This window comes from Taudactylus pleione, unplaced genomic scaffold (assembly GCF_031769625.1).
Source record: "Taudactylus pleione unplaced genomic scaffold, aTauple2 ptg000019l, whole genome shotgun sequence".
Lineage (NCBI taxonomy): Eukaryota > Metazoa > Chordata > Amphibia > Anura > Myobatrachidae > Taudactylus > Taudactylus pleione.
This window is the reverse complement of record NW_028284421.1, coordinates 21,023,324-21,040,870: the sequence shown is the minus strand read 5'-3', so window position 1 is coordinate 21,040,870 and position 17,547 is coordinate 21,023,324. Positions and strand designations below refer to the sequence as shown.

The following is a 17,547-nucleotide window of genomic DNA, read 5'->3' as shown; positions in this document are numbered from 1 at the left end:
ATAAACAAATAATAATGTTAATTCTTCATGAAAAACATTTGCAAGTTACGAACATAGGGAATGTTGAATAATTTGATGCAATAAAGAGCATAATTTACAAATGAAAAAGTCACATGCAGAAAGTGTATTTCTGCTTATATGCGCAGCTCGAGACGCTAGACACTTACATGACACTGAGTTAGCCCAAGTTTTATACCACTTATTTATATGAATCATACGTATTCATTACTAGTCATTAAAAATGATAAAGCCCCCCTAACAGCAGAAACAACTCCCCGTATCTCAGAAAAAAAAACTTGCGTTCATTTTTTAAACTATTTATTTTATATGAAACTAATACGTTTGTTATAAGGCATCAAATACTATAAAAGCCTCTCTAACAGCAGAAACAACTGCTATTTGTATCTGAACTGACCATCTGCAAATAACAGACTTTTTTCAGGTACATCTAGGTCTTATTCCTGGGCTGCAATTGTTTGAGCATGGCCTTATTGTACTGGGCTAAGTTAGAACTCCCCAATCCAAAACTATTTAGGTACAGGCTGGCGAATTACACAAATCTGCATGAACACATGTGTGCATCACTATTCAGGGCATGTGTAGTGTGTACTTCCGCAAGATACAGTTCACCAACTAACATAGTACTCACTCTGCATCAGTTCTATAAATTATATGTAGGCCATAGTCATTTCCCAACTTTCCAGATTACACTGTGCTTCATTTAAGGCCACAACTAAGCTCTAGTACTGCAAAACAAACTCTAGCAATTAGTGCCCCATCCCATCAAACACACACAAAGAAATTGCATGGACTAAATGTAAAAAACAAAAACAAAATAAATAAATAAAAATAGCCCTAGTAAACCCAACACAGTAAAGACATTCAAATACATTTAATCATTAAGAGGTTCATTTTTCACTTTCTGTACAATCTGCAGTTCCACTTCGTGTACAGAAAAAACAATTATCCATTTTACAGGAGGTGATAGAAATTCCGAAATTTAACCAATACATTTATTTTTCTTTACAATTACCTTTATGTTGAACATACTCAAAGGATCTCAATATTATTACATTAAAAACCACATAATTACATTAAACTTGATCATAGGAAAATTAGAATACATTCATGTTGAAACACTAACAAATACATTGTGACTAGAGCAGCCTAATGACATAATTCATATATAACTTAATATTTGTTTTTCTGACATGTAGAAATCTTCCTGTAGTGCATAGGGACAATAAAACACCACCATGTAGCTGCAAAGTCAAATAATAACATGTCGTAGTTTAACAAATGCATATCCCTCATATATAAGAGCATGTACCAATAGTTTCAATATGCAAGTAACTCTAGTACTGATTAAACTGGGAAACAAATTGATTCTGTGATGCACAAAAGTGCAAGTACAGCAGAACAAAGCTGGTGACCGTCACATGGGTGGTTTGTGGTTTTCATTATATTATATATTAGATAGAAGAGCTGCAACAGCACCTAGTGCAAGGATGGAAGTGCAACCACCGCCATAGGGGTTGGGTGGGAGGGGAACGGTGTAGCTTTATCAAGAAAATTATATTTTACCACCCTAATATGGTATAGAGATATATATATGTATGAAGTACAAATGTTCTTTTGATATGAATATTACACCGATCTTTGGCTAGATAGATCTGGAAAATGCATAAGTAAAGAGGACTGTTAATTTCCAAAATGCAGTATTGTTACCACCACAATGTGCTTAAATAAGTAGTTGAATAGCTATTATCTGACCATTTAGTTTTATGAATGTGTAGTAAGTTATTAATACGTTTACTAATTTATATAGTTGCAATTGGTAGAACGCGCTCTTCTACTTAACATGATGATTGCCAAATAAGGATCAGGGTTTATCTGTTGCAAAGCTACTACTTACATTACGTCTAGCATGAATAAAATAATGCAGGAAACATTTCTATGATGTTGGACTTCAATGCGCTCTGACAAAAGAAAATAACATTACTGCAGCCTTTGGTTCGATATTAGTTTCTGAGAATGCAATTAATGTAAAGTCATACAGTATTGTTATTACTTGATGGGAACCAAAAGACAGAAAGTAGAACAAAGTTAGATGTAGTAGTAAAATATCTTAAAATGTTGCTATGTGACAATGTAACAATCTTTTTAACCATGTGAGATTTTTTTGTGTGTTGCCAGTTGGGAACTTTGTGCAAACTTCCTCCCACAATCCCCACAGGTGTACGGTCTTTCTCCAGTGTGGGATCTCCTGTGCACGATAAGGTAGGAGCTGTGCTTGAATGTTTTTCCACAGTCCTTGCAGGCATACGGCCTCTCGCCAGTGTGAAACCTCCCGTGTGTGACCAGGTGCGACCTATGATTGAAACCTTTGCCACACTCTACACATATGTACGGTTTTTCTCCTGTATGTGATCGCTGGTGAATAACCAGGGCTGAGCCTTGAGTAAAGGTCTTACCACACTCATTGCACATGTAGGGTCTTTCTCCTGTATGAGTTCTATGGTGTACAATAAGATAAGTACTGATGCTAAATTTCTTCCCACATTCTGCACACTTATATGGTTTTTCTCCTGTATGAATCCGCTGGTGTTTCATTAAACTAGAGCTGTGCGTAAAACATTTTTTGCACTCACTACAGGCATAGGGCTTCTCCCCTGTATGTGTTACCTGATGTCTGCTTAGAAGGGAGTTCTTTTTGAAACACTTTCCACATTCAGTGCATTCATAAGGAGATTCTCCTGTGTGAAACTTCTGGTGATTGATTAAATATGAGGGGGAAGCAAAGTTCCTACCACATTCATTGCAACTAAAGGAGGCCTCTCCTAAATGAGCTCTCGGATTCCGTTTGCAAACTTTAGTGACTTTGGTTAATAGATTAGGTTTTCTATATGTGGAAAAATTCAGCTGTAGGTGTTCAAATGGCTTCTCCTCATCTTCAGAATCAGATGTGTACTTTATCTTTACACGTCTCCTTAGATTATATACAGACGCCTTTTCAAATAATGGTGGTAACAGTTCTTCCTTCAAAGTCCTGGGTACATTCGGCTTTTGTGTTTTGTCTGAGGCTTTGTGATTTTCCATAACGGTTATAATCTGGTTTTCTATTTTATTCAGAAATGAAAACAGATCTTCCTCAGGATCAGCTAGGAAATAATAAAGAACATATTAGCGTATATAGTTGAAAGGTACAGCTGACAAAGAATGCTGGGAGTTGTAGTGTAACAAGTAGAAAATGTCCCCAACAGAATATATTCATACAAATAAAAGGAAATATTCCAATGCGTAAAAAAAAAAAAAAAAAAAAAAAAAAAGCCAAAAGTATTAAATCCCCTATCAAATCTTGAACAAACATAGTCCAGCTGCTGTCAGACGCAATGGACTGAACACTTTGAAGATGACAAAGTATGGGTGTGCAATCTATACCCCAGTCCAACTAGAATAATAGAGATGGTTTTGGGAGGACAATCCCTCTATTAAAACCAAAAAAATAACATGCTTAGACAGGTAAAGACTGGGGAGTAAATTTGGCCTCAACATTTCGCTTGTACAGGTGCATGGAAAATGGAGCATTAGCACGACAGTCACGGGGGCATGGCCTTGCGGCATGTCCCATCTAAGCAGAGGGCCGGAAGGCAGAGCTGCTCGGCCAGGCTTTCAGGCGGCTGGACCAACAAACTCATTATGGTCAACCATTGGGAATACCAGCAGTATATATCTGGACATGTTAGGTAACTGGATAACAGACCAGAACTAATCTGATCAGAATGGGTCTATATTTTCTGCGATGGTTTGCATAAGCTTCTATCTATACCAAGGGTTCCCAACCACGGTCCTCAAGGCACGCTAACAATGCAGGTTTTAAGGATAGCTAAACAACAAGTCTCGAAATGAACAGTTCATCAGAAGGCATACTGGGTATTGTAGATCCACAACAGCTGGAAAGCCACATATAGAAGTTTTAATAAGGTGCCACACAGGACAAAGATAAAAAGAAATTATGAATAAAATAATGAATAATCCTAAAAATATAAAACAATGATTCAATTAAAAAAGGCTGACGCTTCATCAGGAATGCTCCCTACCTGCTATACTCCTAACTCAACGATATTATTACTTTATGCAATTTAAACTAGGCTTAACATTTTCATAAATATGTAACAAATATTCACATTGGAATTTTTATGTTAATACATATTTTCTATCCGGTTATTGATACTGCTTTTGACTACTAGCGGCAAATTTACTAAGATGAGAGTTTTTAGAAGTGGAGATGTTGCCCGTAGTAACCAATCAGATTCTACTTAACATTTAACTAGCACCTTTTAGAAGATAATAGCTAGAATCTTATTGGTTGCTACGGGCAACATCTCCATTTCTAAAAACTCTCATCTTAGTAAATTTACCCCCTACTATAAATCTGAGGCTTATCGGATATCAAATCTTTTTACATTATCGAATTAGCTATGAAATAGATTTTAAGCTTACGCGCAGGGCCCTCTTACCTTTATGTCTTTCTTGTTTTATTACTAGGTTTCCAACTGCAAAGAGCAATGGAATATGCTGCCACTATATAAATATATGTTAATGTTTATGTGGTCTAAAATATATATATATTTGCCTAATAAGCGAAGTGTCATAATGTAACACATAGTTTGAAATCAGAGCTACACATCGCAAAAGGTCTTGCCACAGTTTTGCTGTTAGGACAGGCTACAATTGTGGCAGGGCATTCTGGGATGTGTAGTTCCACAGCAGCTGGAGCGCAATAGGTTGCCTACCCCAGATATAGACCTATTTGCATTAAAGTGTTAAGTGCAAAATGCCTAAACTCATGTACAGTAAATATTTAAAAATAGGCCACAATGTCAATATGTACACAAACTTCCGGCAATGAAAGCACTAAAGGCTACTTACACTAAAGTATTCCTGTGGCAATCCTTTTTTTATTCACAAGATTAGAGCTTTGTTAAAAATAGCTGTTCCAGATGAGCCCTTACAGTACTTGTTATATTTTTAGAAAGAAACCTTACTTTCCTAATCCAGTTAAAATCACATATCCTAATCCAAAACAAGACAAACTAAACACATGAAGAAGAAAACTGTTGGTAATAAGTACCATAATAAATTAAAGATAAAACTATCGGATTTATGATTGTGCTTTATCTTATAGTGAAGTATTGTACTGTGGCGTTTTTTATAGTACATATAATATTTTATGGTGGACAAATTAGAATAAAAATACTGTAAATGATATTTAATTGCAGACTATTAGGAACACTGGTCCACAAATGATTAACGGATTCTCCCATACCTTACTACACATATACAGGAAAATAAACCCTTCATATAGCTAGATCATCATATTCCCTTTATATAATAGAGAGAGAAGGTAAAGATGCAGAAGATTTATCTGACTGTCAGCTACAATCCAGACTTTTGTCATGGGATATTTTAGTTGGAAATTAGATATGTTGTAGACAAAATATTTTTACAAAAAAAAAAAATTAAATAAATATCTATATGTACATTCAGGTCACTTACTTACCTTTAGCAAAACATTGAGGATTCTTCGGCTGCATTTGAACTTGCAAACAAGGTTTCTCCCCATGCTGAAGTTTTGAGACTATCTTCGGCTTTCCATTAACATAACCTAAAACCGATAGTGGCCCATTTATTTTTATGTAATTAGCACTTTACTAATTGAGCATTCAATATATTACAGAACCAAAGCACATTATGAGGTTTGAAATAAAACCACTGTCTGCAATATTCCATTAAAAAGTACACTTCAGATACGCACACAATGATAATATATTATACACACACACACACACACACTAGTATTTTGACCCTTCATTCGCCAGGTTGCAGGCTACTGTGGCCACCATATAGCCTCATCAGAGCCGGCCCTAGGCATAGGCATTCTAAGCAAATGCCTAGGGCATCTGGAATGCCTAGGGGCATTCCACGGCTCTGCAGTTCCACCCTGCCGCTACCGCGATTGGAGCCCAGCTCCGATCGGGCAGTGCATTATGTTAGCCTGTCAGAATGAGCTTCTGCATAGAAGCTCATTCAGGCTACGGTAGATGCTACAGATCCAAGTGGGCAAAAAAAAACCCCTTTGCTGTCATGACCAGGTGACCGGCTGGGGAGGAGTCATTGTGTCAGTTCCGCTGAGGAGCATGGAGGAGCTGTTACACTGGCCGCACTGTGGCTGCAGCCTGCATGGCCCAATAACAGATCAGGTACAGATCCCACCGGGACGAGTAACTCAGTTGATTGGTTGCTGTTGGTAGTGCCGGGTGTCAGTGATCGGAAAGAGTGAGGTGCACAGTGCTGGTGTCAGTGTCTATACTATGCAGAGGTATAGCTCTGCCTGCAGCTCCCGGGTCCTTCATGCCCTATTACTCTGCTCTTTTGCCCGAGTGTCCAAGTCCTCTCGCTTGCATGCTGTCTCCCTGCCCTTCAGTAGTTGGATTTTTAACTGGGTCATGACTCACAAGAAATATATATATATAAATAATTATGAATGAGAATATACAGTATACTTGCATGTGTATAAGATATATACATTTCCTTGTGGATGGTTAAAAATACATTAGAATGTAAGCTCTTACGAGCAGGGTCCTCTACCCTCTTCTGCTTCTCCCTACTTTAGTTTATTCTACTTCTTACTCCCCACTAGGGCACCTAACACTTGGTTGCTTATCTGGGTGCTGTGGTCGCTAATGTAGCAATATAGATTATCCATGTCCTGGTCCTGTGTTGTATTGTTCTGCAAGTCGCATGTCTACAACTTGTTTATGTACTTTGTAAGGTGCTGCGGAACACTTATGGCGCTATAATAAAAAAAAATATATATATATATATATATATATATATATATATATATATATATATATATTAGTATAAGCAGCACGCAGAGGTTTCAATAATATACAACTGTCTTCCTGTGGTGGGGTAACCACAGGGAGACAGTTGTGTGTATTATTGAAACCTCTGAGTGCTGCTTATAGAATACTTTATAGGTACAGCATCTCTGCATCTGACATGCTTTTGCTGGCAACGGGGTAAAGTACTCATTGTTATTAGTGAGTGCCGGATTTCTGGATCATATATATATTTATAGATATATATCTTTTGGCATCCGCATACAAATATTAATGCTAGGTACACAATTGCCGACATATCGGCCGTTCAATTACCTGAGCAGCAAGTGTACTGTGTGCCCCTAGGCCAGTGTGTACACATGGGCTGGGTATGGAATGCCAGCAATCGGGGTCCCGAAGGTCAGAATCCCGACCCCTGTATCCTGACAGGGTTAGCATACCGACACTTGTTAGTCCATATGCTAACCCTCTCCCTACCTTAACTCCTCCTCTTTGGTTCTTAACCCTAGCCTTCCCCTTCCCACTCTAAACCTAACCCTCCCCCCTTAGTGCCTAACCCTAACCCTCCCCCCAACCCTGTTACTTACCTTAGGTATCTCATCGGTCAGGATTCCGGCGCCAGAAACGTTAGCATCCCGATCGCCGACATGCCAAACGTATCCCATACACACGATATGTCCATGAAAAATGTAATTCACAGACATATCGCATCAACTGAGCAGCATAGCCGTTGGCGGATATATCTGCTCATCGTGCTGTGTGTACAGGCGATCAGCCGAACGCCCTTAAACTTGTTGCAGAGGTCGACAGGGAGGGGGGCACAATGTGAACCCCAGCCAGCGGGACAGCAGATGACTTTTGTTTAGTGCGTATAAACAACCATAATCTGCATATATATCCGTCAGGTGTGTACACACTTTAAGATTGGTGGAGGGATTATCTGCTAGGGGGCACCAGCCTGAATCTTGCCTGGGGCACCAAATTGGCTAGGGCCAGACCTGAGCCTCATCCACCATGTATCTCTCCAGCAGCATCCCTCAAGCCTGTATCCAAGGCCTCATGCCACCCGTGTCTCTCCAGGTTTATGCCACCACTGTGGCACCAGCCTTGTGTCAACCCCCAGTGAATCTCCAGCCTCATGCCAACCCCCCCCACGTGTCTCACCAGCTTCATGCCACCCCCGTGGGTTTCACTTTCATCTGTGACCCCCCCCTGTCTCTCATCTCTGTCCCCACCCATTTCTCTCGCTCTCTCCGATCTGACCCCCCTGCTGGCGGAAGAGGGTTTGGTTTGTGGGTTGGGCAACAGGGGGCATTGCGGCTGCATTAGCTCAGAAGTGATGGTGATCATGGAGTCTCATAAGTGGGGGGTTGGGATCGCGGCATGTATGGGGGTTTTGACTTCAAGGGCTGGAGTAGAAATGAGGCTGTGTCTAGCAAACAGCTGTGATGGAAGGGACCTCCCTGCAGTTCTCTACGAAGTCAGCTCTAGATGGACAATAGCAGCAGTATAAAGGACAGAGCTCTTAGTGGTAGCTGCAGGGACATGGGGCCTTACATCTTTCCTTCCACACCTCTGCTCACTCCTGTGTATCAGTCCAACTTGTTTAAGTATAGGGAGCCACCTCAGTTCCCTGTCCTCACACTACTCCTGACAATCCATCTGGCAGTGCTCGACCCACCTCCCTCCTCACTTTTTTGCCAGCCTTGTTATACCAACAGCAATGTGTGGCATGGGCACATGTGCACGCATCATACCGCGTCAGGTGCTGGGTGAGAGTGCTGTCTCAAAGGTAGACACACTGTGTTCTGCCACCTTTCTATCATAGCCAGCATGAACATTTTCAGCAATTTGTGCTACCAGTGGCTCTTCTGTGAGATTGGACCAGACGGGCTAGCCTTCGCTCCCCACACACACCATGAGCCTTGCGCCCCCATGACATGGACGCCAGTTCACCAGTTGATCTACTTTGGCAGGTACTAACCACTGCATACTGGGAACACTCCACAAGATGTTCTCTTGCTCTGACAAGACCAGCTGTTTTGGAAATGCTCTGGCCCAGTAATCTAGCCATCTCAATTTAGCCCTATTCAAAGTCGCTCAGATCCTTATGCTTGCCATTTACCACTTCTAACACATTAACTTAAAGAACAGAGGGCCTGATTCAGAGACAGATGCTTTTTTTTTTTCTGTAAGGCCTCCTGCACGCTTGCTTAGCTGTGGGTGACCACCCACAGCTATTGCGAGCGGCCAGGATGATGGTCGCAATGGTCAAGACCATCGGGGCTTGCGACGAGACCCTTGTGGTAGGGTCTCGTGGCCGCAAGCCCCAGAGAACTTCCGGCTCTAATAGAGCGGAAGCTCTCCCACTGACATCACTGGTGATGTCAGTGGGGCTGCCCACAAACGGCAGGCGTTCACTTGGGAACGCCTCCGTTTGTGAAGCCACGCCTCCAAAACGGTGCGAGTTTGGTGCGAGACCTGGAGCGCCTGTCGCTAGCCGGGTCTCGCGCATGTACACGTCGGAGCCGGCTCCGGCGTGCGCATGCACAGTGGCCAAACATCGACCCGCTCGCGAGTGGGTCTGAATCAGGCCCAGAGTGTTTCACTTCCTGTCCAATATATCCCATCCCTTGACAAGAGCCATTTTAAAGATAATAACTGTTATTCACTTCACTTGTCAGTGTTTTTAATGTTATGGCTGATGGATGTATATCAGACTTAGAACTCCCCGACTGTAACACACATTAAAACAGCTGAAAGAATTAAGAACCTGAAATAGACAACATATAACAATTCATCAAACTAACATACTGTATATATCTGATCCTTATCTCTCAGATAAAGTACCAGAAAAACACACAATATTAACAGGTGCCTGGCATTGTCGCATCAGATCAGACGATGCGACCAGTCAGACACGTCCACTGGACGGCTGCCAGATGATCTTACAGCAGCCACCAATCTCAATAGGACCTGCACCCCCGGCCCCGCCCCCAATTTATCCCGATTACTACTTTCCACAGTAATAAGACAGCCCCACAACACCCCCCACAGTGCAGCTGTGGCTGACAGTAGCTGTGGCTCTGCCCACTGTGTGTCCCAATCGCTGTGGCCACTGTGACCGGGCACTTGAAAGACACTCCCCTCCTGGCGCTGGCTACTTATTTATCTAGCACCTTCTAGAAAATAGCTAGATTCCGATTGGTTGCTATGGGCATCATCTCGACCTCTAAAAACCTGCACCTTAATCAATATACCCCTAAGCTGTTGTACCACCTACTACAGGAGAAAGAGAGTGTCAACAAATCACAGGGCATCCTCTTCTTATGGCTCGGTTTACATAATTATTATCCTTCTCCGGGCAGTTACCAGTCAGGGAAGGATCACAAGTCAAGCTGCCAAATGTTCAAAGGTAAAGCTGGGGACACACCGTACATAGTGCGTCCCAAAGATGCGGCAAGCTATGTAACCATGCATGGCGCGCACGTTGCACACTGCACCATCTGCTGTAAAACAGTGCGATGTATCGTTACATACTGCATGTAACTACACCTTGTTGTTCACTGAATCGTCCTATTTGATGTGCAGCACAGCAAATGGGACGAATCAGTGAACGACGGCCGGGACAAAGGGATCTCGTGTACACACTATACAATGTGTATGATTCAGATCTGTCCTCATATCTAGCCTCCTTACGTTTTAAACAGCCTATCTAGGTTGCACCACCTATCTAGGTTGCACCATGGTATGGCTCAGTAGCACCAAGCGTTTTTACCTTCAAATGCGTCTTATTCACACAGCTTGCCTAGATTCTGTGAGCAACAGTGGGTGTATCCGCATGCGAAAGCTATGTTACAGTGTCAGCGGCTGTAACACTAACGTAGCATTTCGCATGCAGATCCACCCGCAGTCACACACAGAAGTTTAATCAACAGAATGTTTGTGCTACCTATTCGCATTGCTGTGCAAATAAGATGCATTTGAAGGTAAAAAGCTGCACGAAAAACGCTCGGCGATACAGAGTCACACGGAGCTCCCGCGTTATGTGTAGTGCGACTTGTAGCGCATGGAGGATAGATGTATGTGGACACATCTTATATCGTCCCGATTCGCGTCAGGATGATATATAATACGATACATATTATGTGTTTACCCTGTTTAAGTCTCCTGATATAAAGTAGCCAATCAAACTGGGTGTACAGAACTGTAGAGATTCCATTATAGAAGGTCTCAACAAATATCGGTTGCTAGATTTTTTTTAGACATGGCAACTTGATTTTGCTGTGGTTGAAGGAAGCAACCCCAGAAAACCTAGTGTTCCTGCAGAGTCCTGCAAGTGTGGTTAAAGCTGGGCATTTTTGCATATGGAAGTAGGTATTGTTTAGATACAAATCTCCATGCTTAATGACTATTGCATCCAATGGTAGTCATGCTAAATGAGTGCCTATTCATGTTTTGTAATTGGAGAAGGAGGCTTGAGCGCTCCTGTTCCTCTGCCCCTCTGGCCACTACAGTCATTGTGGACACTGAATAGGTTTCATTCACAAAGGACAGCAGAAGTGGAATCTCGACCTCCTCAAACATCAGTTGGGCTCTGCTTTCCAGTGCAACTGGTGAGTGACTGATACTTGCCTACATTTTAACTTCCTCCTCTAATTATTAATTGGAAAACCTACTGTGTGGCATACTATGTATCAGAGGCACTATTGTGTGACATACTATACATTGAGGGTACAGGTGTGTGGCATTCTATGTACTGGAAGCACTATGGTGTGGCGCACTAAGTGTTTGTGGCCCTGGTGTGTGGCATTCTATGTACTGGGGCACTATGGTGTGAGATATTGTAGGCACTATGGCATACTATGTATTGGGGGCACTATTCCATGGCATACTATGTATTGGCCCTGGTAGGCAGTAGTTGGGACACTACTGAGAGCAGGCAGCAGTTTAGGCAGTGGAGTCTAGGGGCATGCAGAAGTTGGGGCAGTAAGGGGAAAAGGTAGATTGCATTTGGGGCAGTCCTGGGGGAAAAGAGGGGGTTAGGGGCAGGTAGTACTGTGGGTAGGGAAGGGGGTAAGGATAGATAGCAGTTGTGGCAGTACTGGGGCAAGGAGGGAGTTAGGGGCAGTCAATACTGGGGCAGTATTTACCTCCTTCCTCCTGCTGGAACCCCGGTCTGGTTACCACAACTGTCTTATCCAGCACCACTGCCAAGTCCTCCACAAAGGCAGAGTCTGGGATACTGTTGTCTGCCTTTAGCTCAATGAACTGCAGCCCTAGCTTGTCCTTCAGCACCTGGGTGTAGAGTTTCAGCTCCCTCCTGGCCCGGGCATTGTCCACCTCCCAGTCTGCTGCATGCAGAGAGCCTGCTGGCTGAAGGAGTCTGGGATAGAGTGCACAATGGTGTTTGTACACTGCCCTGGCTGCTGGAAGTCGCTGGCACCACAGACATAATGGAGGCAACAACACTGCTACTGCAGCTGGGAGAGTCACAGGGATGCCAAGGGATGTGGAGACACTGCAGGATTCCTATTGGCTGTGGCACGCACAGCCAGATTATATAGGTCATCACAACGGGTCCCGCTTATTTTTCAAAACTGTGTCCCTCACTGCCTATAGCACGTAAGTGTGACACTGCTATGGTATGTCATACCATGTACCATAGGCCCTGGTGTGGCATACTATGTGTTGGGGGCATCTAGTGCTGCATATCATGTATTGGGGGGCACTACGGTATGGTATATTATGAATTATGGGGTCCTACTGTGTGGCATACTATGAATTTCGGGCCCTACTGTGTGGCATACTATTGGGCACCAGAGATAGTGATGTCTGATAGGCACTGAAGGGGCATGTGTGTCTATATTACTTTTCATATATTTTGGTTGGGGACAACGGTCTGGCTCCTAAACTTTTAAGCTAGCTCCGAAATTCATCAAACACTGCTTTATAGGCTAATGAAATGGATTAGTTTAGAACACAGGTTCTCAAACTCGGTCCTCAGGACCCCCAACAGTGCATGTTTTCCAGGTCTCCTCACAGAATCACAAGTGAAATAATTACTCCACCTGTGGATCTTTTAAAATGTGTCAGTGAGTAATTAATTCACCTGTGCACCAATTAAGTGACCTGGAAAAAGTGAACTGTGTGGGGTCCTGAGGACAGCGTTTGATAACCACTGGTTTAAAAGATGTACACCACACACTTACCAAGTGACCTGAGGGCATAGTAGTTTTCCAGCATAACATTCTTGTACAGATTTTTCTGCTCTTCATCTAAATAGCTCCATTCCTCCTCAGAGAAATAGATGGCCACATCTTCGAACAGCAATGGTTCCTGAAACAAAGAACACACAGAAGACTGATACCATCTTACTGACAAAGTCTGCAAACAGCAGAAAACTGCTTTCACTAAGAAGGCTCCATCTTTTCTATGAATGCCTCACCTTCAGGGACTTTCTTATTCTGTATATTTTTGCTTGTTTACATTTCCTGACACAGTTTCTTTCAGATTCTTGCCGAGTCATGTCAGAAAAACTGCATTAAGACCTTTCAAATATGAAAAAAATTATAAATTAGAAGCTGGTGTGCCATAAACCAAAATATTAGTTACATAGCATATTCCCTTATTAAACAGATAGTAGTGTTTTCTTTTGCCCCAGGCAAAAAACAATTTTTTAATTCTTTACATATTTTTTTTATTTCTTTAACTACTTAACAGGCAGGGTCACTTGTAATGCGACCGAAGCCAGACAGGCTTCTACTGACACGGTTGCATCTCATGCAACTGCATCGTTCCCTCTAGCCGTGAGAATCGGCAGCCTAAACCTAACCGTCCCCTACTGCAGCCTGCCAAGATAAACCATGGACTGTCCAAAGTGATCTGGTGGCAACAGGTTAGAAAACTACGCTGCATGTTGTACATACAGGCTCCAGGCTCACGTCCCCTTCTTGCCAGTGTGACTCACTGCAGATGAGATGGCTCTGATGCTGCAATGTTCCGGATGTCCGCTGACTGCCACAGGGTTAATAGAGAAATGGCAAGTCCAACCCCCATCTCTCTCCAGATAGTACAGGAGATGGTTTGGAAAAAACCTCCTCGAATTATGGTTCGTCATCTCCTCCAATATCAGCTTTAGTATAGAAGTCAGTGAGGTGCTCCAATTAACAGCAGGGCATATTTTTCTATTTTTAATATATGGGCAGGTAGTGGCACCATGCTAAAAAAGGCTAGCATGAACATAATAATAATAATAATAATAATAATAATAATAATAATAATAATAATATCATCATCTCCCCTAATACCAATGAGGAGGACACAGCAATCCATCCATGACATAGGTCAGGTGAACAATGTGAAGCTATGCAATATTACCCGACATCGCAGAAAGAGAAGTGCAGTTACACAGATATGGCGATCTGACCAGCCAGATGATGGTTGTAATACCATGAGGTATATTCAAAACATTTTTAGAAGCCAGTTTAGTTTTAGATGGAACATTTGTGCAAACTCTTCCAACACTGGGTTACTAATTCTTCATTGTGTGTACGCTCATGCTCGTCCAATAGGTTTTGTATTGCTTTTCAAAGTAAAACAAGGTTGACCCAATCTCTCAGTGACCGATCTCTTGAAAATATTTTACAATAATAATAATGCAACTAATACCTTGACTTTTACAAATCTAAAATGTAGGTTTGAAAGTTTTTCTCTAGACTGCAAAAAGAACATGTTGGTCCATTCCTCATAGAATCGACATCAAACAATAGCTTTAAAATAACAAGTGCATTACAAATATCTGCAAGTCGAGTTTCAGTAAAGATCAATATTTTTCTTAAAAAGCCTAGAAGACAGAACAATAGACAGCAAGAGCAGTGTTCTCCAACAAAAATCCTTAGAAGGAGTAAAAAAAAATACAAAATAAAGGGAGGGTGGCCTGAGACTCAGAAAAAGAATATAATGCAAGTATCTATGATGGACCCTGGATATGCTGGGGATGTTTCAAAGCTGTCCTGTAGAAAGGTACACTCAGACGTAGGTAGCATCATGGATCAATAACCAACACTAGCATCCTCTGGACACAAAATATTGACTCTAAAACCATGTGGTCGTTCAAAACACCTGTTCAGAAGAGACCCCATTGCTCAATTAAAACTTAATAAACTGTTGAAGTGAGCCCTCACATATAAAGGAATGGCTGTCCCGCCCCCATTGTACACCTGGAAAATTACCAAAACAAATGCTCTTTGCAATTTTCTTTGTAAATGTTGGCCACACTCCATAGGAGAACAAAAGGTAATCTGTCCTATACAATACCTATGGCTACAGATACAGAGTGCTCTTGTATTGTTTAAAGAACAGAGTGTCCTGGTCCACTGGAAACTTATCCTGGTCGAAGGCCGGGAGGACATCATCGTGATTTAGGCCCACTTTGGGATTAAAAAAGGACTGGTTCTAAGCGAAGCCCTGTGTTTATGAACTATATGAAAAGGAGATACACAAGGCATCAGCTCTGAAACTCTCCTGCTGAGGAGAAAGCCAATATAAAAATAATCTTCCAGGCAATGAACTTTAACTTTATCAATCCCACGTTCAAGAGGTTGCTGTAATGCTGTTAGAACTAGGTTGATATTCCAAAGAACCATGAAAGCTGCACATGCATCACACATCAAGTTTGCACGTCAAGTAATACAATCAGTTTTCTCTGAATGATCCACCCTCTACAAAGACCTATAGGTGCAAGGATCAAGGCTTCACAGCCACACCGTTGCAACCTACCAAAATAAAGTAATGTGGCGTATAAGTAGTGTTCATTCTAGCACCCTGCACCTGTCACAACCACGTGGAGTTCCTCTTCCCTGCCTAGGGTGTCGCTCTCTGTTCTGGTGCCTCTAGCACACTCAGCTAATAAAACAAACTGCTCAGAGACACCAGAGTGTGCTAAAAGCACCAGTGCAGAGAGCAACACCCCAGGCAGGAAAGGGCTGTGACAGGTGCAGGGTGCTAGAATGAACACTATGTATATATGCACTGGCTAAACAGATACGGTTTTGGCAGCAGGTGTTTTGATATGTCCTGCCATGCTTAGAATGTCACATAACTTTCCTTGGCCATCTGGTGCAACCAGAACAAGAACGTTATCTTATTAGAGAGTTATAACCAATCTGATTACTAGTACATAGGTCAGAAGTTTTGATTGTCTGGAGTCCAAAGACCATAGTCTCAAAGGCGTCCATTGTCAAATTCATTACTTTCTAGCCATGAGAGGCGACAAACCTAAAGAGATTCACTAAACTTCATTAAGATAATCCCCTGGGAAAATGGCAGAGTGGATTTCTATTAAATAACCATCCGTAGACTCCTAGGTCTGTGCCTTCAGCAGATTGTGAAGTAATAAATTACTTTCACCCCTGAATTTAAGAATTGCAGCCATTACTGTCCTGATCATCGTGGACATTCTAGAAGTGTAACCAGATGGAACTGAACATCTCACCAGTTCTGAAACATACACATCCCTTATGTCCTTGTACAACCTGAACTTGTCATTTCATGCTGTAAAAGGCCGATCTCATGACTCCCACGTTGAGCCTGCAGCCTGAACGTTAAGTGATTTTAGGTTCAGAATGCCGATATTTTGCCCCTGCCACAAGCGGTTATTAACACATGGCCTAGCTCCATGCTATGGGGCCTGGTAACAGGTGGGACACTGGGCCAAAGGAAAAACAGGCCTTAAAATACAAACTTAATACAGCTTCATAACAGATTTGAGGCCATTATATGATTTGGAAGACAACAAGGATACAATGACTGTGTATATTTATTCAGACTAATGTAATTACTACATTGACCTATTGTATACTGATGGAGAATGGAGAAGACATTGCAGTATGACATTATGATGATGCTTAAAGGGTCCAATCACAACTATGAGGCTGACATTTTATAACTACACCCCTGGCATAGCCCATTGCCAACAAATAATACTAACAAATATATAAAATAAACAAGATTCTCTGTGCAGAAAACCACACGCCCGTATGTTGTACAGCCACCACATACATATACACAGAGTTATGTACGTGCCCTCTTACCTGTCAATAAAGGAAAATCAAAAGGTATTTACACCCAGCTCATGTCCTGCTCTATAATCATCCGCAGACACTATAGTTATGGCGGTATCAGAATGCTGGCATCACCGTGTGTACAGCAGCCCGAGGTAACAATCACCAGTCTTCTAGGCATAATATACAGCATAGGACACAGTGTATACAAAACCTAGCAGAGCCGGCGGCCATGATGGGAAGGAACTGTGTGGAGAACACACCCACTAACCGCCCCCACCGCCATTGATCAGCTCTGACACGTGGTGATCAGCAGAACCTATCAGAGGGAGACCGGGCACATACCTACGTCATATGCGGACGGCGCTTATCTCTGTTGTTATTATCCAGATGATGATCAGGGAAGCCGGGCGGAGGTATACGGGACCAGCGGCTGGGGGCGGGGCCGCTGTGAGAGCCCGCTTTCCAGTTTCCATTAAGTGTTGATTCTTCACCACTGCCGCGCTTAAAGTACCAACCAATCGGCTCCTAACTCACTTTACAGGCTGTATTTGAAAATTGACAGATGCTGATTG

General features: G+C 42.3%; 1 protein-coding gene across 2 annotated transcripts; it reads right to left on the bottom strand.

Annotated features, from left to right (window-relative positions):
- Positions 1-877: 877 nt before the first annotated feature.
- On the bottom strand, positions 878-17,346 carry LOC148540399 (uncharacterized). 2 transcript variants are annotated; one of them, XM_088445893.1, is made up of 5 exons: positions 17,318-17,346; positions 13,357-13,459; positions 13,121-13,247; positions 5,564-5,668; positions 878-3,161 (listed from the first exon to the last, which is right to left on the bottom strand). In XM_088445893.1, exons 2-5 carry the CDS (start codon positions 13,435-13,437, stop codon positions 2,164-2,166), a joined length of 1,311 nt encoding a protein of 436 aa, XP_088302019.1. In that variant the 5' UTR covers positions 13,438-13,459; positions 17,318-17,346; the 3' UTR covers positions 878-2,163. The 2 variants fall into 2 exon arrangements, with proteins under 2 accessions (XP_088302019.1, XP_088302012.1); XM_088445886.1 differs by lacking the exon at positions 17,318-17,346 and adding an exon at positions 17,003-17,278.
- Positions 17,347-17,547: the final 201 nt, after the last annotated feature.

What these genes read in the sequence shown, in the direction of transcription:
- LOC148540399 (XM_088445893.1), bottom strand. Translation starts at nt 13,437, where the DNA reads ATGACTCGGCAAGAATCTGAAAGAAACTGTGTCAGGAAATGTAAACAA. An exon ending in GAATAAGAAAGTCCCTGAAG is followed by an intron (nt 13,248 to 13,356) that starts GTGAGGCATTCA and finishes TCTTTGTTTCAG; the next exon opens with GAACCATTGCTGTTCGAAGA. An exon ending in TCCTCAATGTTTTGCTAAAG is followed by an intron (nt 3,162 to 5,563) that starts GTAAGTAAGTGA and finishes ATTATTTCCTAG; the next exon opens with CTGATCCTGAGGAAGATCTG.